The following is a 23,609-nucleotide window of genomic DNA, read 5'->3' as shown; positions in this document are numbered from 1 at the left end:
GAGGCTATACAATGATCTGTATATCACAGTATATGGGGCTATACAGTGATCTGTCTGCCTACTGTATATCACAGTATATAATGAGCTGATACAGTGATCTGTATTCTGTGATACAGGATAGGTGGACATCTAGGCACCTCAATGTAAAATGATGTCTATTTTGTCCAAAATGTTAAAAGAATAAATCTTTAAAACAACAGTCTTGAGTAATGTAAAGTATACATGCTGTGAAAATGCAGGTAATTTTATCCTTCAACTTCTTGTTTATGCCCCAAAATAGCAATTGTAGAAATATTAGACCTTAATTGTCGAATGTTCAAGCATATTCCAATCATGTGTACTTCACTTAAAAACATTTTCCTTTTTTTTTTTTTACCTTTTGGAAAAAATAGCCAATTTAACACGAAGGTGCCCACTGTTCCTTGGTGCCCACCTATCCTGTTACCGTATTCTGTACAGCATCTTAGCCCCTTTTGGGACCCTGTATACCTTTTTATTATTTGGGAAGGTGCCTTCCCAAATACAAAAAAGGTATTCAGGGTTCCGAAAGAGGCTATACAGCATCTATGAGGTTATACATCAGCATCTGCGCAAGCCTATACACTGTTCTGTCGCCTATATCACAGCATCAATGGTCATATCAGGTTTGGGTCCAAAAACCTATGTAGGGAGGAACCAGTTTAGGGACCTAAATTGGCTTCATGTGGAACACAGGGTCAACTTGGCAAGACTGACCATGGTGCACAAAATGTTATATGTTGAGGTTCCAAGTTTTCCAAAAAAAGGTTTTTAAGACTGGTTAGGGACACTCAAAACATGTACACCACAGCCAGTTCCAGAGCAGGAGTAGAGTTTTAGTAAGGATAGAAAGGGCAGTGGGTTTTAGAATAGGGTTATGTATTTTGTTGTGTCGGAAATAATGTGTTTATTTATTGTGCATCATTCATTGTTCATGTCCGTCATGTTATGAGCTGTATTTGTTGTGCGTATGAGGACCACAATGGAATGAAATCCTGGACTTTATTGTCGTATCCTCGAATTGTTTTAACATGCGTTATATGACTTTTCTAATAAACTAAAGTCAATTATCTGACAGCATGAGGCTACACGGTGATCTGTAAACCACAACATCTGAGGCTAAACAGTGATCTGTATATCGCAGCATCTATGATATATACAGTGATCTGTATATCACACAATCTATGAGGATATATACAGTGATCTGTATATAACAAGTTGCAAACAGAAGCATGTGCGCATAGTCAATGTTGACCCTTTAAATTACTTTTACACCCACCTCTTCCAAAAGCCAACTTTTCAGGAATGACAAAAAACAGATTTTCCCACCAAAGGCAGTATATTTTTTCCGTTTCTATTTTCTGCACCAAATCAGTGTCAGCCTTTTCTAGTAAACCACCAATTCAATACAAACCAAAATTCTAGGCAATGCCTTTTCGTTGTTTTGTTGCGTTTGATCATGTGGTCCTCATGTTTTCTTTTATGTCTGTTGGGCATTGGATGTTTGTGCACGTCAGTTTAGTTTTTAAACAATGGATACATTGGTGAAAGCAATATGCCCATGCTTTTTTTAGGACAGGCTCTGCCTGTGAAATAAAAATGCTGTCTAAATATCCCCATTGTTACCACAAGAGGGCAGTGTCAGCTTTGCTGAATGCAAGGGCCATGATAGGGACTGTTGGTAATGAATGGTATACTCCTTGAATTCTATTATCCAAAATTCTATAACATTTTTCTTTTGCTCCGGTAGATATATATTTCATGAATACATCGGTCATTCGTCACATAAGTAAAAACCCCAATCACATTCACAATGTGTTTATTTTTTCCAAGTCATCCACATAATAAATAAAGACAATTCAAACCAATTACACAAGACAGAAAAGGGGTGAAATAGCTTGGCTTTTTGTGTGGTAAGGGGCTGACATGAAGCAGGCACTTTATAAATGGCTAGTTATTATTACTTAGCAGGACTACAGTTGGGATTTATTTTTAATTAAGTCCATTTAGCAGTAGCCTACTATTGGGGTAACCCTTATTTGGCAACACAGGTAAGGAACAATGCCAGGAAACATCTATGAGCACACCAACATAATATATCTACAAAACACACACTCTTGCAACAGAAAGCCAATCCCTGGACATTGTTAAAATTGTAGCATGCAAGGGACAAGTATCTGAGCTAATCTTCGTTAAGTTAAACCCATAACCATTTAAAACATTTAAGTTTGAGGACTTCATGTGTGCCTATATTTGCCAAGCTTCTAAGAGGTGTGGATTGAAGATAACGGACAGATCCAGTTGGCTGTAGAATTAAGATCAAAAGTGTATACACAGGAAAATGTCACGTCAGTTTCTTGTCAATGAACGGCTGTTGACAACTTTGCCATGCTGTCTAATGTAGTGAGTACTACTCTGTTGGATCGCTTTCTCATTGTGTGTAAATGTATTTAGCAATGTGGCTGGTTTTTTAAGTGTGAATTGATTCTATACTAGCACTGCTACTTAAGTCTTAAATGAATGCACATTCTGGGAGGGAATTTTTAAATATATATATATATATATATATATATATATATATATATATATATATATATATATATATATATATATATATATATATATATACACATATATACATACACACACACGCACACAATATATATATATATATATTTAAAAAAAATCCCATACAGGTTCACTTGTGTACTCACCAGCAGACCTTTAAACTATATGACAATTAATGAAGATATTTTGCATGAGGCATCTGCACAGTTTACTAAGAATTGATGAATTTTGCCTAATTAAAATACACATAAGGCGACATTAAATTCAAATATTTGGTAATTAAAATAAAATAAAGCTGACAAAGTCAGTGGTACCGTTCCTCAATGTGTAACACAGTGACCAACAATGGAATAACACTCTGTGTACACCAAGTCATTTTGGCTGCATATATGGTCACAGAGACAGTTTTACATAAACTCGGTTCTAAAACAGAAACCATGACCTAGCAGTGACTTTGAAATACAAAAAATAAAACAGATTTAGTCTTAGACTAGATTTTGGATTAATTCATGACTGTGAAATTTGCTTAAAATGCATCACACCAAGTCCAGAGTACTACAATTAAAACGACTGAGTGTACGAAAGCACCGCACAGATTTGGATATTAGTACAGAGATTAGAGAAGCGGTGAATATCGAGTCTTGGATTCAAGTACTCTTTTCAGTCAATAGGAAGTAGCTTGCACCCTTTAAAAGCTCCCTTATTTACTTGGCACAAAATGGTTCGTAAAAATACCGGGCCCCACAAATATTGTCGAGCAAATCTTTGTGCACTTAAGCCAGCTGGTTATGCAGGTTAAAATAAAGTTCTCTCATTGCATTTTAATAGCCACGAGCAAACTAACGTGTCATTAATTTTTTACCCCCCTCGGACAACGTTGACTATGGGTAAATAAATAAAATACATTTTAATACAAGAGCAGGCAGGTGGAGAGGGGCTGGGTGAATAGCAGGTTGTCTTTGGCGCGCACAACCAGTTAAGTTCAATGCCGGCCCCCGCTGTTTGTCTCACACTAACGGGATCTTGCAGACAGAGGATCTCAGATTAGTCTGTGCTAGTCGTACGCTCGGTCCGTCATCAGCTTTGGCTTGAAATCCAGTGCCAGTGCTTTCCTAACACAACATAATGTTTTTCCTCTTGGTCTACGTAAGGTTCGACCCGTGCCATGCCAGTCCAGGCCAGACCAGAGAGTCTTTTAAACAATTATAAGTAGAAATTATGTGAGGAAGGTGAGGGAACCACGACCTGCTGGTCAGACCTGGCTCACCGGCAGGTCGGCATCCTCCAGGTTCAGGGTCGTTTGCAGAGCATAAGGCTCGTAGCTGCTGCGCCGGCGCCATGGTGACTCCAAGTCGGCGGCCGTGGCGGGGGCGGCTGTGAACATGGACGGATCGCAGCTCACTTCGCCAGGCGTGTCTCCTGCAGGGACAGGCGCGCTGGGTTGTGACTGGGCCGTGGCAGCAGGCTCATGAAGTGCTCGCTGTCCCACGCCAGGCTGCGGGCATGTGCCGCCCGCGAGAGCAGGCCCCCCGTGCCCCCGCTCTGGGTAGCCGGGTGGCACGGCAGATATGGGCGAGCGAGGGGCGGGGGGCCCCGCTGGGCTGCGGTAGAATGTGGAAGGGGAGGAGCGGCCACCGTGTTCCTGAGGTGGAGGGAGTGAGAAAGGGATAGAGAAAGAGAAAAGGGAGAAATTAGACAAACTGTGAGACAGTTTGAAAGAACAAACAAAACCTGCTCGTCTAACAGATCAAGTTTTTTTTAAAGAGCGAGAGATAGTTACAGACTCAGTATAGCACCAGAGCTGCAGTGTGGAGCCTGACGCAGCTGTAGTAGAGTTGAGTTTTCAAAGTAGTAGGTAGTTTCAGTAGTAGATGCTGAAGAAAGGAGCCACGATAGACTGGTGGTGGTAGTTGTAGTAGTAGTAGTAGTAATAGTAGCAGAAGTAGAAGTAGCAATAGTAGTAATAGTATTAACAGCAGCAGGAAGTAGGTTATAGCTTGGTAGTGGCAGAAGATAGCAGAAGAGAGAAGTGTCTTAGGAAGCGGTGGTCAGTTGTTTGCAGGCCTTGTCTTTTCACAGCTTGTCACTGTCAGATTTCACTCTCTGAAAGACAAGATGAGATGGGGGGGGGGGACAGCAGAGATCGGAAATGCCAAAAAAAAGAAAAAAGAAAAAAAAAGAAGGGATTAGCCACTGAGCAGTTGGAGAGAGATGAGTGACTACAAAGCATCAAGTTTACTACAAAACATGTAACAGGTAAGAGTGTGCTAGTAAGGGTTCTCAGAAATGCGTGGAAGCATGGCGCTGTGCTCGACGGACTGATATGTCTGAAACATCTTAGGGGAGAACCCCCCGGATGTGTTTACAGTATTAGTTAAGTCAGTATTTCAAGACCGTTAAAACTTCACTTTTACTGCATTGCGGTTTTAGTGTTTTTAGTAAAGGAGAAGGGGAGGGGAGAGGAGCAGGGTTATTTTTTGATGTGTGTGTGTGTGAGAGAGGTGAGAGAAGAGTCGACATACAGGCAGCGGACAGGAGGGAGGAGGAGAGACAAGCAGGATGTCACACATCTAAGACAGGTACACAGCTGCAGCAAACTGCAGAGATGGAGAGAACAGGGCCGTGAAGGAGGAATAAGAAACAAAGAAAGATAGAGAGTGTGAAAGACACAAATACCATGTGATACAGAAAGTGAGAAGGAAACCGGAAACAGGGAGAGGGAGGAAGAGGTTTGTGCAACAGATTTTCACGGCCGGGATGTTCAAGTAGCCAGTGCAGTGTCTGCGTGTCGTGCGCATGTTTGCCACTTGCATACCGTGCACGCCTGTGTGTGCGTGCGTGATCATATTACAGGCTCATTATGTAGAACTGTCTTCTCAGTAATGGAGAGAGGGCTGAGGTGAAGCCTATGTGAAATAAGCCGGTGGGAGCCAATGACTGCAGAAGGTCCTTCCAGTGGTTACATGACTGTTAGAAAGCTCTGTTCAGCCACTCACATCAGTGCATGGGCAATAATGTGCGTCAACACGCTTTCATGCATTTGAGCGGCTCGAGGTGCGCTTAATTTCCCTTCGCCATGCTCCTTTGGCGACAGGACGTCGTGTGAGGGAGAAGTTGAATCAAACGCACCTCACTGGTATATGAAATTATGCTTAACGGGTGATATTTAAAGCGTAACCTGGCCCAGAGCTGGCTGTGAGGGCGCATTATGGAATGGAGCAGGAACTGCACCTCAATCCGGAAGTGTAGAAAAGTGTGGAACTAAAGAGAGCTGGAGCAAAAAAAGGGAAAGAGAACAGTGGGCAAGGGGAGCAGCGAGGAGGAGAGAGGGGTGAAGGAAGGGATTGTTGGGGTTGTCGCAGCCGTACAGAGGGTTGCGTTTTTTTTCTCAGGAAAGGAGTGTTGGGAAGGGCCAAAGCGATCCAACCCACTCTCCCTGGGCTGTCTAAAACAAAACAAAACTTAACAAAAAATAAAATATAAACGGCCAGCCAAGTGAGTGGAAACAAAGTATAAAAAAATAAAGGGTGAGCTTTTTAGTTTTTATAAAGGGCAAGGTTGGGGTGGGGCTTTAGGACGTACGTGCTGCTGCACTCCCCGATTCGGGACGTATACCTCTGTATACAGGGGTTCGACAGCCGTCTGGTCTGCCGCATCTGCAACAACACAGTGCAAAGCTGGATTAGAGCAGAGGGGCCGTCCGCCCACAGGGAAGAGAATGACAGAAGAAAGGAAGGAAAGACAAAAAGAATAAGACAGAGAGGGAAAGGGGTGAGAGACGGGGATGGGGGAGAAAAAAAAAAAAGAGACCAAGGTAGAGAAACACAGAGCAGTAAAGTAGTTACAGGTTACTACCTAACCATGGAGGACAACATACCCTCTGCAGTCAGTACTGTGTATCTGGCTTTACCTGTGCCTAGCTTCCTGTGTGTGTGTGTGTGTGTGTGTGTGTGTGCAGGTTGAGTGGCTCTGAATGTTAGGAACCTTGGAAGCTTAGGACATAAGGCAGTAGTAGTTTGTGCTGCACCAACTTAATTTGCATTGGCTCCAACTTATTGCAGCACAGATGGAGAAACAACCACAAGCTGTTTCCTGAGGCTAGAAACCGAGACAACAGAAGAGAGTTGGTACCAAAAACAAAAAAAAACAAAAAGGATGGAGGAGAGGGAACCCGAGCATGCAGTTGCACCCCTAGTTAGACCCCCCATCATGGAGCGTAGAGGTGGGATGTGTAAGTCACGCGGGTCAAGTCTTAAATCAAGTCGACAATCAAAATGTGTCACGTCTAAAATCCCATAGTCGAGTCACAAAAATGGGATCAGCTCATGTCAAGTTAATTTCTAAACATAGTTCCTTTTTTTTAGGTGCGTTTGAAACAAGAGTTGTGCTTGCTAGAACCTCCTTTTGATCTGGACTGAACATACCACAGATTGAGCCACTTTTTGTCTATTTGCTGCTGCTGTACAATGACTGTCATTGTATAACACATACTGTACACATAATGTCTGTACTCCATACGTTTTATGAATAAACTCTGTTCAAAAAGTCAGAAAACGTTATTTCGTAAATGCAAATACCAATTGCTATTGTATTTTATTTATCGTTGGAAATCCTGATTAGTCTCCTTTACAACGAGGTACAACTTTTAAGGATTGTGCATTCGTGGAATGAGCAACACAGCGAACAGTGTTGGTAGCGGCCCCAATACAATGGCCAAAATCCCCTGCAATATTCTTCTGTTCATATACCATATAAAATACCAACTGGTATTATTGAAGGGGAGAAATAATCTGCGTAATGACTTGAGCAGACAGCGGCGCGAGATCGACTCCCGTAGGAGGCAGGGCAGGCATAAAATTACAGCCCATTTAACTAGTGTCATTTCATTACTCCATTCGATTCCACTCAAGCTTTTCCTATTCGTAAAAAGACTGATAGGACCAACACATAATGTAGGTCAGTCTTGGGCTTACTTTCTAAAATGAATAAGATTTAATTAAATGTGCAATTTGTGGAAATCTTGTAGGGTGCAGATATGGCTTACTGCATGAATAGAAACATATATAATTCTGTGTCTTCAAAGTGTACGTCCTACAGTGACGCACACAAAATTAAAAGACACGTTCTGTCTAACCCTAACACAAATTATCGTCATAATTTAACAAATATCCAGATGAAAAAAAAAATCTTGGCAATGAATTGCTCTTTTAAAGTGTGTAATGTAATGACTTGAAAGTGAGCTAGTGGTGCAGGAGTAGTGTAGTTCTATAAAGCACTGGTCATTGGTTTGTATTTGTTAAAGTAATTGCTTATTTGAGCTTGCGTCATAACATTTTTTAAATCAATGGTTCCCAATCATTTTCATTTCAAGGACCCCCCAGAGTAATATGCATTTGTCCACGGACCCCCACCAGGAAATATGTTGTGCCAGGGACCCCCATACAAGATTTGTGTTAACATGTTTAAAGAATATTTGTTGAAAATAGCAGATCTACACGACGCGTTGTGAGTTTGTACATCTGAAATTGCTGATGGAAAGTGGTAAAACTTAGCCTAGTTGCTTCTTTTGGGCTTGTTTTCATAGACCAGGCCGCTTGTTTCTCTTGCAAAATCTGACACTGCTGATTACCTGCATTACACCTGCAGTAGCCTACTAGGGAGAAAGTGAACAGATATTGAATGAAGCAGCGCACAGAGAGAAACTCAATGGCGCCGCCCTGGAGGGGCTAATAAATACAACAGTACCTGTCATGCAAGGCAACAATGACACCACTTCCTTTTTGGAATATTCAGATTTATAGCCAGTCTAAAAAAACAAACAGGAAGTTTGAGGGTCTCCCTTCCAGTCAAATATTTCACATCCTTATCGGACAAAGTGAGTCACTCACTGAGTCTTGCTGAATAGCCAAGACTTTATTTTAACATGGCGAGGGACTTGACCAACACCTAATTTATACAGCATCACCTATACAGTATAAGCTCCCCTTATTTGGACTGGCTAATTTGGACCACAATTGCTAATTAAATATAGCAAATAGTAATTTCCTGAGGTTACAAGCAAGTCCCCCCTTATGCACGTGTGAGTCCAAGTCAAGTAGGGAATTTGTCAAGTCAAGTCCGTTATGTAGTGAAGTGTGAGACACATACCGTAGCAGCCGACCTGCCAGGGCCCCGCTGGGCCACAATAGCCCCTGACACAGCCTTGATCCAGCTGTGCATCTCCTCTGGACTGTCCGCCTGGTGGAGAGAGACATGGAACAAAGAGACAGAGAGTTTGGGCAGGTGTTGAGTGAGTGAGAGTGAGACAGGAAAAGAGAGGGGGAGAGGACAAAACTGACAGGAAGACGGAGAACGCAAAGACAGGGAGAGATAGACAGTTGGTATCGGGGGTACAAAAAGAAAAGCGGAGAGAGAGCAGAAGTGATAGACAGTCGGCGTTAAGGGAGAGAGGGGAGTATAAACAATACAGAGTTTAGCGTGAGCATCCCAGCACTGTAATGCCGAATAACATGTGCACGTTGTCTTATTAGAATGTACATTCTACCTGTATATAGAAGGTCCTAGACGTGGTGACCACTTCGAACAGGTTGTCCCTCATCATAATGTCACTACAACAACAGCGGGGGAAACAAAACAAAATCCCATTACACCCATGTCATAAAATACACCTGAGCTACACTTTAACAAGCAAAGATTCAATTTCTTCAGACAGTGAATCTTTGTGGAGAGTTTATGTTTTTTTCTTGTAAGATCAGGTGAATGCTGGGACTTGTTAGGACACCTCTGTTTGCACTCCTGGACTTTGTGCACTTCCTTGAGTGGGATCATTCGCAGCGGTTCCTTCTCCTGAAGACAAAAAGAGAAAACACATTTTAGAGCACTGGAGCTATGAAAATAATAGGATCGCAGTGCAGATTTAAAGAGAGAGTCGATGACGCAACTGCAACTGTGCATGAGTTCATTAACGGTGTGCTTTTATCAATATTGCCATACATGTGTGATGCAAAAAAAGGAAAACTTAAATGGGAAACGTGAGTCAGGCCTTATTCGCAACTGAAACATTTTTAATTACAGTAAAATCAAAATGATATTTGCCAGTAACAGCAATTTATTGACTTAAGGTCCCCTAATCATGCTTAATTAGGGACCACAAGATACAACATTAACTAGTAACTACTCATCTGGTAATTAGAACTTTATTGATCTAGCCATTAGCACAGCTAGAGAGCACAGAGGCAAAAGTTGATGGCCTTGTTGATAACCAGACAGATGGTGTCGAATAAGGGCTGGCCCAAATACGGACAGGAGTAGGGCAGCTAGCTGTTATGCGGTATGGGTGGTGTATGGGTGGTGTGTGTGTGTGTGTGTGTGTGTGTGTGTGTGTGTGTGTGTGTGTGTGTGTGTGTTTGTCAGGGCAAGCTAGGACATAAGAAGTGGTGCTTCCAAATTCCATGGAGTAGGGCTGTAACATGTTGGAACTTGGGAGAGTGTGTGTTTGTGCTGCTTCTCCTGGCTTAAGGCTGTGTGGGAGGAATCAAAGCCACGTGTTGCCACCATTGCACACTGTTGTATTGAAGTCCTCCCAAAATCATAAAATAAAAGTGAATTACCAGATCTGATTTGAAATAACTCATTGCATTTTCTTCCAGCAGGAAATATCGCCTCTTCCAGTTCCTCATCTGCGGGGGACAGCAACAAAATGTTAGTATTGACAATTTTGGCTGGCAAAAATTAAAATAGACACTTGATTTGCTGAGTTTGTTAGCAAAACGTATCTTGAATCAGCATCATTGAAGGTTCCTAAATATTGAGTACAATTATCTCTTGCTCAGTATTTTGTAATGAGGAAGACACCGGCAAATCCCGTTTTCTAACTAATTTCTTCAGGATTTCTTTCTTTAACCAGCCCACAGGGGCTTTCCCCAACAGAGCCAGGGGCCTAATTTCATGGTATTGGCCAAGCATAACCACCGAAGGACAGACCATACCTCGTTTCCAGTGCGATAAAAAAAAAAGTTTTTATGTCTTATGAATGAGCCTGAACAGAACTCACCACAGCTCCCTGCTTGACGCAGTAGCCAGATTTGATGACCGTCTGCTCCTGAGACGGCCTGCCGAGGAAGTAGGGCAGCTGGCTGTGGGAGCGGCGCAGGGCCTCGCGCTCCGTCCCCTCTGCACCGTCGCCCCCTTCATGCTGGAGTGGGAGATGTGCCATTACACACAAGCATCAAGTTTGCACAAAATCTCTCCTTTATCTAAAGCAGGTTATAGTATAATGTTATGCAAATTATCAATACTAGACCCGGCACCGGCCTAATCAGGGACCACGCAAGTCTGGAATTAAGGAAATCGGTAATGATGCTAGTTGGGAATAATGCATGCCCCAACCGGTACCCAGTGTTACCCGTGGATACAGGTCCATTGGGCACCTAAACCTTGTGGGTATGCATTATGGTCGGAAATAATGTTTATACATGATTTTATAGATTTTTTGTTATTATTTTATGCACAGTACATCATTATCAGACCTACTGTACATGTATCCTTCACCTTCTTGTTTATCCCCAAAATGACTGGCTATCACAGGTTTTGTAGCAATTTGTAGCATTTCTAGAAATACTGGGCCTTAAATGTAAAAAAAATATATATGTATTTGGCCCCTCATTAGTAAATAAATAACTAGAAATAATATCAAATATAAAATGAATGAACATTTATACCCCGTTACCCCAGTTATAAACAGGCACCGGCCTACTCAAGAATGACGCCCCACACGTTCATGCAATACCTATTTGTATTTGTACTTTGCTGTCAGAGTACCCATTGCGTTACCCACTAACATACAACCCAACTAAATATGCTGATAAGGTGATCCTGATGTTGTCAGAAACTGCTGACGTTGTGTTGATTGATGATGTAAATGTCATGAGTTCTATTGTACACGCTGACACTTATATTGGAGTTCTATTGTACACGCTGACACTTATATTGGAGTTCTATTGTACACACTGACACTTATATTGGCGAAGCAGCACAAATGTGTGTAGGGTTGGCCAATCAGGGAAGCCGGTTCCCACCCCCCCGACCAAACACACAGAGATTCAGTGCATCCTCCACAGGTCCAATCAGACAATCAGCACAATCAGCCACAAGTTTTTTTTTCGGTTCCCAGAAACCACACCACTGGGTCATCTGGGACACACACACACCAAGTGTGAGGTCAATCGGTTGTACGGCGCCCAGACAGACAGTGATTTTGTTAAATTAATACATGGAATGATTTGTCTACATTAGTGTTGCAATTAATTATTTTAGGTTTAATCTGTCAATTACCCTTTTCAGATTTATCTAAATTATGTTATTTAGACCATAAAATAAGGTACAGTACAAAATTATGGTAAATGCTCATGATAAGTTGAGATATGGAACAAAGTCAAGCATTCACATTTTGAAGTTGTAAATGTAATTTTACATACACAAAGAATTTTGTACATGTATCCTACTACTTAAATGAGTTGACTGGTTGATGGCGTGTGTATGTGCAGATGTGTATTCCATTTACCTGCGTCTGAGTAATGATCGGGACACCTCCTATGATCTCTGTCTTGTAGGAGACCTGTTTCTTGGGCCCTGCGACATCCTGCGAGGCTTTCTGGTTCTCTGCATTCTGCTGGCTGTCACATGTCTTTGGGACCTGTGGGGAAGAACACACACACCAATTCAACCAAATATTCAGGAACTTTCAAGGTTTCCTGTCATAGTACAGGTATGACGCAGAAATGGGACTTTCCAGTGTCTCCAACTGGGTTCACATTCACACCGTATTGTCGCTGTACGGGCTGAACTTGACGAGCCTGTTAATTTCACAATGCATCCAACTCTCTCTGGTAGCCATTTCCTCAGAGGCCTGCATGGTAGAGGACGCATAGAGCGCAGTGGAAATACTCCTCTTTCCCTCGAACCGGGGCAACATTCAACAACAATACAAGGCATCCTGTTAGTCATGCTCTGACTCACTATCTGATGGCTTGACGGCCCACTCACTCATTTGTGTACAACAGAAATTAAATAATGGCTTCTCCAAAAAGGCATTCAACCTAAGCTCGAACCACAACAGAACAAAGGAAAGTATTTTGTGTGCATGAGTGTGTGAAGATGAGTTGTGTTATTCTGCATGCATGTGTAGTGCATGCTTCTACGTTTTGTGCACATTTCTGTATGCATGCATGCGTTTGTGTGCTGTGCATTTCTGTGTGTGCAGGCTTTTGTATGCATTATGTGTGTATTAAGTGTGCTGTGTGTGGGCTGCTGTGCATGCTTCTGTGGCCTTGTAGTGTGCGCTTCTGTCCATATGTATGCCGTTTGTGGTGTGCATGATACTGTGTGTGTGTGTGTGTGTGTGTGTGTGTGTGTGTGTGTGTGTGTGTGTGTGTGTGTGTGTGTGTGTGTGTGTGTGTGTGTGTGTGTGTGTGTGTGTGTGTGTCTCTCTCTCTCACAGTGATCTTGGTTGCTTTGTTGAGTGCGGTGACCCAGTCCACCAGGTCCTGCTGGTCGTTGGCTTGCAGGAAGAACTTCCTCATCCCTGCATTGATGACTGTTGCATGACATGAGCACAAACAATAAGAGTAAGCTTCACCAGTGGAAGACGATAAAATACCAGTTCTGCACTGTGGAACAGCAGCATTTTATCCACTCATTCACTCCATTCCTTCCTTCCCTGTATCCATATCCATTTACAGTTGTCAGCAGTGGTTCAGTCAGTGTAAGACAATTATTACATTTTGACATGAAGATTTTGTCCCCTACCTAGTATAGCATTTTTGCTCTTTGCACCTTGCTATGTTTCCAACGATACTATATACAATAATTCAGTGGAGTGATAACAAAGGACACGACTCTCTGGAGGAGTTTTATTTGTTTCTCTTTCCTGATGAACTGAGCCAAACAGCTGTAGAGGTGATGAGCGCTTGTTACCCATGTGCTCTGCAGATTGAGAGTTGGCCAAGTACTACTGTATAAGCGGGCTGTCTGACCATCCGCCTGGTGTAGCTAATAGGATGGGGCGTATTGAGAGCGCGGCTCCATTAACCATGGATGTGTGTGTGTGTGTGTGTGTGCAAGTGGAAAGGGAGAGAGAAGCCTGGGCTTCTCCCTGCACTACTACCGCCCTCACTCACACTGGATGACCTAGCTGGAGGGAATATCAGCCCGCAGCTTACCACACTCACCCACCAACACCGTAAGGGCAAAGACTGTTTAACCACTTTCAACCTGGCGTCCCTATTCTGGGCATGTCATTACAGGTTTTCCAAAAAATAAAATAGCGTTGCATCTTATGCGACACTGTCGTATGACGAAGGACAAAGTATAAAATAGGGCTTAAGTGATTAAGGATAAAAATAATAGCACGTACCCTGTCTTTCCAATGCACGATTACATACCAATTGTGAAAGTTGGCCTGTGCACAGTGCACACATGCTCTCTCTCTCTCTCTCTCTCTCTCTCTCTCTCTCTCTCTCTCTCTCTCTCTCACACAAAACCCTGACACACACCATTATCAATCACAAAGAAGTTTTTGGGTCAACCCCCGATTAGCTATGAATCAGTGATTTAGGCACTGAAAGCATCGCTTATGTCTCTCCTCCTCTCTCTAGTCTACATCCTTTCATCCATCCCCCTCTCTTGACCCATCGTCCAAACCCAAAGTCCCTCTCCGTCTCTCTCCTCCACTGCATGGAGATAAATTACATTAGAGCTTGACTGGTAAGTCAGGGTGAAATGAGCTGCAAATAGCTCAAACTTTGTGACACAATGGAGATAATTCTTTCTAGTTCCCTCCGAGTGTGTGTGTATGTGTGCGCACGCAATTCTGTCTGCACCAGCTCTTGGGACACATGCAAAGCCTCACACTCTCTTGCCCTCCCCATTCTCTCCATCTCATTCAGAGGACCAATATGGACAACTAAGGAGAATGTACCGATTAGCCTACTAAGACTGAAAAAGTTAGGCTCACATATGCTGGGGGGGAATCTACAGAGTAAATAAGTAACTCCAGGTGATTTGCTGAAGTGCGGCGGAGCTGGGGATTAGGAACATGTTTAAAGATGATGTATTGCAAAGTTAAAAAGGGACATATTGATGAGACATTATGTCTGACAATATGCCTCTACATTCTGTAAATGTTATAAGTGGCAGATAAAAGACAAGACATTTTTGCTACAGATCTTATTAGCAGCATCTGGCTAAGTCCCACAACTAGGAGGGTGGGAGGGGAGTTGCACACTGGCCATTTGTTGGGGTAGTGGGCTTCCTGAAAGGCCTGGGAATACTGATTTGGGCGACAGTGGTGGACAAAGTATATACTCGAGTAAATACTCAAGTATCAATGAATTGCTGTATCGAAAATGTACAACATTTTAAAATCAGACATTTTCAGAAATTGTGAAAATAGCCGATCTACAAGCTCACAGCACGCCACTACGCGGTGCAAGCTTGAAGATCAGCTATTTTTATTATCTTAGAAATAGGCCTTAAGTGGTTAATTCATAATATATTTTTGTAAGTTTAGGTCCTAAGAGTCCCTTCCTAGAAATGCAGTTAAAGTCACATGCTTGCAAAAAAATAATAATACTCATCCTCACTCATAATAATACTTAAGTACAAAATAATGTACTTAAGTACAGTACTCAAGTAAATGTACTTAGTTACTGTCCACCACTGGTGGTGGGTGTCAATATCTGAGTCACACAGTTGAAAGCCTACAGTAACGCATGCACAAAATATGTGTGCAGTTGCGTCAGGCACAGGCGAATCACAAGAACACATGACTTGGTTTGTCTTGGAAACGTATGCACATATCTGTATGCTGGCTGGTAAACACTTCCGAACACATACGCATTCATGATTCACAACCTGCCACTCAGAAAGTCTCACTTTTTCTTAAGGTACACCCATTTCGGACTTCATTTTTTTCTACTCAGTCTGTGTCTCAGAGGAGGGCTGTGGACAGTTCAGAAACCTGCCTACCATTGACATCATCGATGGGGAATCCAAGCTAATAGAAACTGCAGGCTTTCTATTCCTGGAAAGTGTCAATGCAATAATAGAAGCCCTTGTTCTCGTGCTAATATTTTGTGAAATCTTGTTGGAAAGAAAATCCTGCCTAACGATGATGTCACTGGTAGACGGGTTTCTGGACTGTCCACAGCCCTCCTATGAGACACAGACCAAGTAGATTTTATTTTTACCATTTTATCAAGAGTATTAGTGAGGACCAATTATATGAAGATAGGTTGAAAATGGGTGAAGTCGTCCTTCAAGTCACAGCACGGAGGGGGGAGGGAGAGGGTAGTTGTAGTGATCAGTTTAACATGTGGCACGCAAACGGCAGTATAAAAATACCCTCCCCTACGTTTCTGAATTGGGTTCCGATTAGGATGTCTGCATCCTGTGGAAATCTCAACATGCGAGCCCATGTGTACACGCACACGCAAATTCACACATATAGTCAGGGCAAGTCAACTTCATGTCTCACACACACGCGCACACACACACGCTCGCACACACACACACACACACACACACACACACACACACACACACTAGTGTTTCCTGCTATTGAGGCTGAATAAAGGAGGGGGGGTTGCTGGTAAACAATAACAGGGGGGGTAAAGGTTTGTGCCTCAATAACCTCCCAATGCTATGGGATGATGGCTCTTGTTTATGCAACATTCTCTGTTCCATTTGTCGAGACAGCACAGGCACAGAAGACAGGGATGGAGGTCACGGTATGAATGGCTTAAAGCCTGAGTTATACTTAGTTGCGCATGGGTGTCAGTTGTATAGGGCTGTCAACCAATATTCTAATACTTTTTCTTTTTTTAACCAACCGTTGAATGTGAAAATTAAGGTTTGAATTAAAAATAATAATAATCTACCACTGGCCCCTCTAACCTTGCACAGCAGCTGGCCTTGCGAGATCACAGAGCCATCCGTTTGCAGACACTTCAAGTTACATTCCCTTTATTGAGTGTCCGCGACAGACAACAGACAACTACAACTCAGATCTATGTTTTATCATGGACACTTGGGTCCCGGGTCTGTTTGTCATTATGTTATACTTCAATTGCAAATTAGTGACCGAAGTGACATTCTGGATGCGTTTTTACCCGTTTCGTATCTATAAAAAACAACCACCCATCAAGTCAGTGTTGCCTAAACAGCTGGCTACCTGGTCGGCGGAGCGGTGAAAATGTGTGGAATGGCACTCTAGGCTGAGATTGAGGGGTGAGACAAGGACAGTGTGCATTCCTCCCACAGGCTACAGTGACACACTGACATGCTCCGTGTTTTTGAACATTAATGGTGTGTGTGTGTGCGTGCGTGCGTGTGGGGTTTAAAAGTGGAGATCTGATTGATTGCTGAGTGACCAGAACCTGTGAGTGTGTGTGTGTGTGTGTGTGTGTGTGTGTGTGTGTGTGTGCTTACCGAAGCAGAACTCTGCCTTAGGCCTCTGCTTCGTGGCGTCGCTGACCTACGAGGAAATGGGAGGAGACACGCGCTCATCAGGCATAGAAAACTTAAACACCATGAATGTCATGTTTACAAACATCACCTTCTAAAAGCTGTAGGAGCAGGGCTTACCTTTGAGATGTAGGTGAGCTTAAGGGAGCCGACGCACTCCGTTCCGACGGGCAGGTTCTATGGGTACGAAAAGACTATTAAACCAAACTATTGCATGCCAATTAAAATTTTAAAAGGAATCACAATTTGGCACTAACAGCCTTTTCTCTGGAATGAAACACTTGAATGAAGTGGTGGAAGGGCAAAGGAAACGCTGAAGAGCATGTTGTGGTTATGTACATATAGTATATACACACATACATGCTGCTGAATGAGTCTTTCCATAGCTCTGAACTAGATGATCTAAATTCAATGTCATTAAATTTTCAGATTTTTTTTTGTAGAGCTATAAAAAGAACAGGGCTGAATTATTCAATATATCGCCTGTCCTACATGATTTATGAATAAGTCATGTACTGTAGCAGAACACTGACATCTAAGACATCTTTAGTGCTATACATATACAAACAAAGGAGAGAGAAGTAGGTGATTGAATATATATGTGTGTGTGTGTGTGTGTGTGTGTGTGGGGGGGGGGGGGGTAACTGCACTCTCACATCACGGTCTCAGAGCGAACTTTTGTAACTAATTAGATGTGTGCATAGGTTTTGAAACTACCCAGAACGCTTTGGAGCAAGTCAAGCATTCATTAACTTTACCAGAAGCTCTCTCTATCCTGATTGTCAACGGGGCACCTCACTTTATCAAATAACTGCTGTTAACTAGTTACATGCTTGCCAGTGTTCCGCTTCTGTACCTGCGTGTCTGCTGTCAAATTTCAAACAAATTATTGCTGGTTCTCCCTCCTTTGCTGGTGGGCCAGCATGCATGAGGTTACTCTTTACCGATCGCAGACAGCCAAGCCACCATACTGCTGACAGCTAAGCTAACTTTAGCCCTCTGCCGTTACCTGTGTGGTGCCCACCCAGGTCACTGGCAAGTAAGCGAACATCCCCCAGTGTGTAATTACCTGCGGGTTGCCAGCAAAGATCACTTTTTAACAGCTACGCTACCCATTAGCCCCTGCAGTTACCCTGCAGAGACTCTGTGCTGATTGCTACGGGCTAAGCTAACGCCAGCCATGCTGCTGTATTACCTGTGGGTTGTCCATGAACCAGACAAGGCTACCCTGCTGCGTGTCCAGGATGAAGTAGCGCCGCAGGAACTTGCCACTGCTCTCATTCTCCTCGATGTCCAGGAAGCCACAGATGCGGTTCTGCCGATCCACGTAAGGCATCTCGACGCCGGGACATTCCCTGGCCCGCTGGGGCCGGGACTGGAGAGGATCCGGGGGAGGGGGGTGGGGGGAGCGGTGGTGATGGCGATGGGAAGTGGACTGGCGGCGGGGATCGGGAAGAAAATCCTGGAGGGAAAGAGAGAAGAAAGTGGAGAGGGGTGTGGGTGTGAGGAGAGCGCGAGGAAATGAGGAGTTTCAGTGTTCGTTGTGGCGAGCTCTGCCAGCTCCCTCCCACCCTCTTTCTCTACCCCTCTCTGGTCTCTCTGCCACCTGGAGCTCACCACACCACCGCTTGCCAGGCGATCATGTGACACAAACCACAACCCCGCCTTTAGCCCTTTATATCGCCTACTCTGTCTGCAGCTCTTCTGTCTTCTCCCCCTCTCTCTAACATCTCCTCTACCCTCCCTCCCTTTTTTTGTTCTCTCTCTTACACCGTTCTGTCTGCTATCTCCTCCCTCTTTCCGCTCACTCTCATCCTATTTGGCGAGCCTCTGGCCAGCCCCCACCATCCCCCTCCCTCCTCCACAGCTGAGAGCAACTTGAGCGTGGCCTAGAAAGTGAAAAAAAAAAAAAAAAAAATATATATATATATATATATATATATATATATATATATATATATATATACACACATATATATATATATATATTTATCACAGGAGCTGAAGCGAAAACACACGCAGAGGAGCTGGCTGGCAGGGACTGGGCAATATTTAACCTGCTGAGAAGCGACAATACACACACACACACACACACACACCTCAGAGCAGCTACTCACTGGAAATCCATATAATAGTAAATGATTAATGTGTGTCTGTGTATAGCAAGTTGTGTGTGAGAGAATCTCTCTCAATGTGAAACCAGCGTGGGTGGGCGTAGCAATATTGTGAGCATACTGTTACATCAGCCCTGTTTAAGCGGTTGTCATTTTGTAGTCAGTCAAAAATAAATGACGCTTCGGAAAAAGAAAGATAAAGACTCTCTCTTTCTCCGGGACATTATGAGCCTTGTGTGGGAGGACAGGGGGCAAAGCCGGGACAAAAGGCCTGCTTGTTGTGGATCGACTCAGGCCTGAGAGAAAGTCACTGTTGGCCCATGTATCTTCCCAAGTCATCCCATAATATGAGAGAAACAAATGAGCACATACACATTTATATGCACATGGGCATGCAAAGAAGCAGCAGCAGTATCAAAGCTGACTTTGTAACCAGTCCGCTAAACAAACAATTATGAGTGAGACTGAGAGGTGGCTTGGTAGCATTTGGTCATTTTGTATCAGGGCTCCTTGGAATATAGTGTTCATTCACTGATGCAGAACTGCATGTGTTTTGTAGGCAGAGAAATTATCAGACATATGGTGTAAAACCAAACCTAGACAACCTACATAGGCATTTACAACATCTAGAGCTAAACTGAAGCCTAGACAGGAAAATCATGTTAATTAAACTATTGTGTAGAAAAATGTAACTAAATGGATGGACCAATTGTACACTCTCTGAATTACAAATGGATAAAATAACACTGAGGATATTATTGTGCAGAGTTTCAATGTAGTAAGGCCAATTTGTAGACAGGTTTTCGTCACCGTCTTCTGGAAAAATAACAAATAGACAAGGCTAACGTAATTCATGACATGTCGCATCAAGTCCAGCGCCCGACAAAATGTCTACTCAAGGAAATCCACGACAAGGCGATGAAACCCTTTGATTTAGCAGATGCTATATTCCATGACAGGCAAGATTGTGTGTGTGCAGAAGAGAGGGAATGGAATGAACAGCCTGATGCACAAATGCGAAGCAAGTAGCAGAAGACAGTTGGACAGACTGTGAGAGCAGCAGGTTAAAGGTCAGACTGAAGAGAAGGTCAGAATGGGGCATGTAGCGCTCACTGACTAGGAGCTGTCTTCCTAACTCAAACACAGCTCCAAAAACTCTCACTCTTTCCAGATTGAAGGAAGGCTTTGTCCACCCATCACACAGCAACCCTTTGGTCACACAGAGCAGGTCATAAACAGTACAAAAGGGGTGGGGTGGTGTGGGAGGGTAGGACAACGCCACAGTGGATGCTCATTTTTCTTCATTTATGGACCCGTGTCTGTCAACAGCCGAGAAAAATGTGACCTCCGTAAACAGATAAAATACGGTATGACACACTGTACCAGTATTAAATCTACTTCCTTAGATGAGCACACAAAGTCCATTCCACTCACATGTATGTCATTGCCAAGCCACATTTTTTGGTTCACTCAACATCCTGGTATGTGCAAGATGAAGGATTTACAACAAATGCACAACTTTATAAATGACTTGAGAACAAGGCTGGCACGTCGAATAAGAGGCCTAGACTCGTGTCTGAGCGAGCAATTAGTCGAGTGAGTGCCCGCGGTGAGCAGCCGATAGCCTCAGCCCTCACGCATCGCCAAGTGCGCCGTCCGATTTGGCAAGCTGTGGTGGACGGAATAGGGTAACACATGAAACAAAATGAGCGCTCCCCTCCCTCCATATATCACCTGCTCCCTGCACGCGTCTCTCAGCCGGGTTTTGGCTTGGCAATGGGATACACAGATTTCACTCCTATCCAGCTTGACCTGCTACCACCACACATGATCAATGATCATATGCAGGGAATATGGCCATTTGACTGTCTGGACTCACAATTTCAATGTAGTAGTCACACTATCATTATTTTAACCAGCCAAACTTCCAAATGATGGTTGGTGTCAGCAGCCCCCTGAAGAAGTGATGGCAGTGTTAGCTTACCAGCCAGAAGCATTTGGCTGGTTACTGGTGTTAACTTTCCACACCGGAGCCAAGAGAGGGAGGGACAAATAGTGTGAGAGCAGGAAGAGACCTACAAATCATCAATCAATGACAAAAGAAAGTTACAGATGGCTAGGCTAGAGAAGTAAAGAAGAACCTAATCATTCTTAGCTCACTACTTCTATGACACCCGGATATCCCTCAGGATCAATAAAGGTCTATCTATCTAACTTTTGAAGTAGCCAAGTTAAGCCAACGCAAGACTCCACATTGTGTCTACTTTATTAATCTCCACCACATCCACATTCTTTCCTCCCTCGTCTTAAGCCTACATTAATCCTGCCAAGCAGGTAAATGTGTGAAATTAGACATATACAGAATAGACAATGTGATGTCACCAGGCAGGCGCCCCTAGGTAAGGGAGTTTACTGTGAGGGAGGCCCTCATAGTGACAAGCCCTGTCATGCTGCTGCTGGCATGGAATCTGTCTCCTTCACTCCCTCAACCAACAAACACACTTGTTCACTTCTAACGACCAAATCTGGCTAACCTCGGACTCAAAGTGCTGTAGTTTTTTCTGTTGAATTGATCTACAAATTCAGAGGGTCTATGTCATGCCAAAGCTACCACATTACTAGCCATGGATCAAGACTATCGATGTATTTTATTGATTTTGACGAAAGTAAAAGTCAATACATATATGATAGTCTTCATCCAAGGCTACCACATTCACACAGGTTTGTGGCAAAAGAAAAGCACAGAGGTTACCTGGCACACAGGAAATTTCTCAATGCGTTACAACTTCATAACTCTAAACTAAAACAAATGGTACACTTTCAGAGATACCTTTTTTTTTTACTGTGCAGTTTGAGAGTCTGATTCTGTTAGCTCAATAGTAAATTCAAACAGCTGCATATATCTGTCCAGACCAGAAAGGATCAATCAATACCAGCCTGGAGAAGAGCAGGCAGAACTTCTTCAGGTCTGTCGAGTTTAAGACCCTTCTGGACAATTTCTGGCTCAGAGATGTGCAAACCAGGCCTGTAGGTTTAGAGCAGTGCTTCTCAACCTGTGGGTCGGGTCCCTAAGTGATTTTTTTAGGGATCCCCAGATGACAGTTAAGTGAGGATTTAAGGACTTTTAAGACCTTTTTAAGACCTCAAAAAAAGAAAAGAAAAATAGTAATACCATTACTGCATAAATTGTCAAATAATTTAACAAATTGTGAAAATAGCCAAACTACAAGGCGTTGTGGGCTTGTAGATTTGCTTTTTTCACAATATTTATCTGTGGAACCAAGTCAAACAAAATGGGGGGTACCCAGTTCAAATGTGATTATTTTGGGGGGTCACGGACTGAAAAGGTTCAGATTGAGAACCACTGGTTTAGAGTGTTCTGTAGCCCTACTACAGTCACGTTTCATAATGAGGCCTGATACTGTCTTGTGGGCAGTAGGCAGCAGCACAATATACAGTAGGTTTCACACAGGAAGAAATCTCTACAAACTAAGACACGACACTTCCACGCAACGACGACACTAACTAATAATATTTGCATCTAACGTTTACTAACGTTAAACTTCCAAATTCATCTCTCGACAGTCCACTGGCTGGCTGAGCTCAACCAGATTCCATGGATAACTTGGCTAACGTTAGTATTTTACAGTAGACTGGTAACGTTAATTAAATAGCAGGGTAACAAGAAGGCGTTTAATAACGTTATGCTTTTGTAAACAGATTATTATCACACACACACCCACGACACTGTTAACAGCATCAACAACTAGCTTTACTTCAGCCATTGTATAGAACCATTTATACTTACTGTTCATCGGACCAAATGCTTCTGTACTGTACCAGGGTTAGCTTTAGCTTAAGATACCTAGCTAACGCTAACCTGCACTCCACATTTTACCAGCTCTGCTTACTGTTCTAACCAAAGAAATAAAAGCTCAATATAATATATGAAGTTGTCAGGTCAGAATCTATTCAATGTCTAACGTTGTGCATTGTAGTGAACGTTACAAACATGGCCACCTGGCTAGCATTCAGCTAACCTGCCTGCCTGGCAAACAAGTTTTGCTAACACACCAAAGCTAAGGCTACCTACTGTAGCTCATCGCTGGCCAAGTGAGTTCTTATTTTTGACCGTTTCATGGTGTGATCCCAAAGCCTCACACAGAGCATGAGAGATAATTTATCTCCGTGTTGCCAGCCAACTTACCCCGTTGTCTTCTCACTCGACACACTGCGCGGTGGTTAGTGTTACTGAGTCTCCCTGAGCCTCCAGTCAGTCAGTCAGTCAGCCCATCTCCACTCCCGATCCACTTACTAGACCTCACTACTGACTCACTGAGTGCCAGTGGTGGCAGCCAGTGTAGTTCTCTCTCTCTCTCTCTCTCT

General features: G+C 43.3%; 1 protein-coding gene across 2 annotated transcripts; it reads right to left on the bottom strand.

Moving 5' to 3' along the window:
- Nucleotides 1-1,820: 1,820 nt before the first annotated feature.
- LOC311059175 (pleckstrin homology domain-containing family A member 1-like) lies at nt 1,821-23,609 on the bottom strand. 2 transcript variants are annotated; one of them, XM_084076861.1, is made up of 13 exons: nt 23,431-23,609; nt 18,305-18,571; nt 17,230-17,286; nt 17,074-17,119; nt 13,083-13,180; nt 12,149-12,280; nt 10,640-10,780; nt 10,197-10,265; nt 9,368-9,432; nt 9,131-9,194; nt 8,734-8,823; nt 6,169-6,242; nt 3,848-4,228 (listed from the first exon to the last, which is right to left on the bottom strand). In XM_084076861.1, the coding sequence occupies exons 2-13, from the start codon at nt 18,443-18,445 to the stop codon at nt 3,985-3,987; spliced, it is 1,221 nt and encodes a 406-aa protein (XP_083932987.1). In that variant the 5' UTR covers nt 18,446-18,571; nt 23,431-23,609; the 3' UTR covers nt 3,848-3,984. The 2 variants fall into 2 exon arrangements, with proteins under 2 accessions (XP_083932986.1, XP_083932987.1); XM_084076860.1 differs by lacking the exon at nt 6,169-6,242 and having other exon boundaries at nt 1,821-4,228.

The sequence above is a fragment of the Gymnoscopelus microlampas genome (genome assembly GCF_963454915.1).
Source record: "Gymnoscopelus microlampas genome assembly, chromosome: 13".
Classification (NCBI taxonomy): Eukaryota; Metazoa; Chordata; class Actinopteri; order Myctophiformes; family Myctophidae; genus Gymnoscopelus; species Gymnoscopelus microlampas.
This window is presented reverse-complemented; position numbering and strand designations above follow the sequence as displayed.

Bases quoted from the DNA above. Each gene is read 5' to 3' on its own strand.
- LOC311059175 (XM_084076860.1), bottom strand. From the start codon at position 18,445: ATGCCTTACGTGGATCGGCAGAACCGCATCTGTGGCTTCCTGGACATC. The intron at 9,433-10,196 runs GTAATTCACTTT...TTTTGTCTTCAG, and splicing joins GTTATTTCAAATCAGATCTG to GAGAAGGAACCGCTGCGAAT. The intron at 9,195-9,367 runs GTGTCCTAACAA...CTGTTGTTGTAG, and splicing joins GTCCAGGAGTGCAAACAGAG to TGACATTATGATGAGGGACA.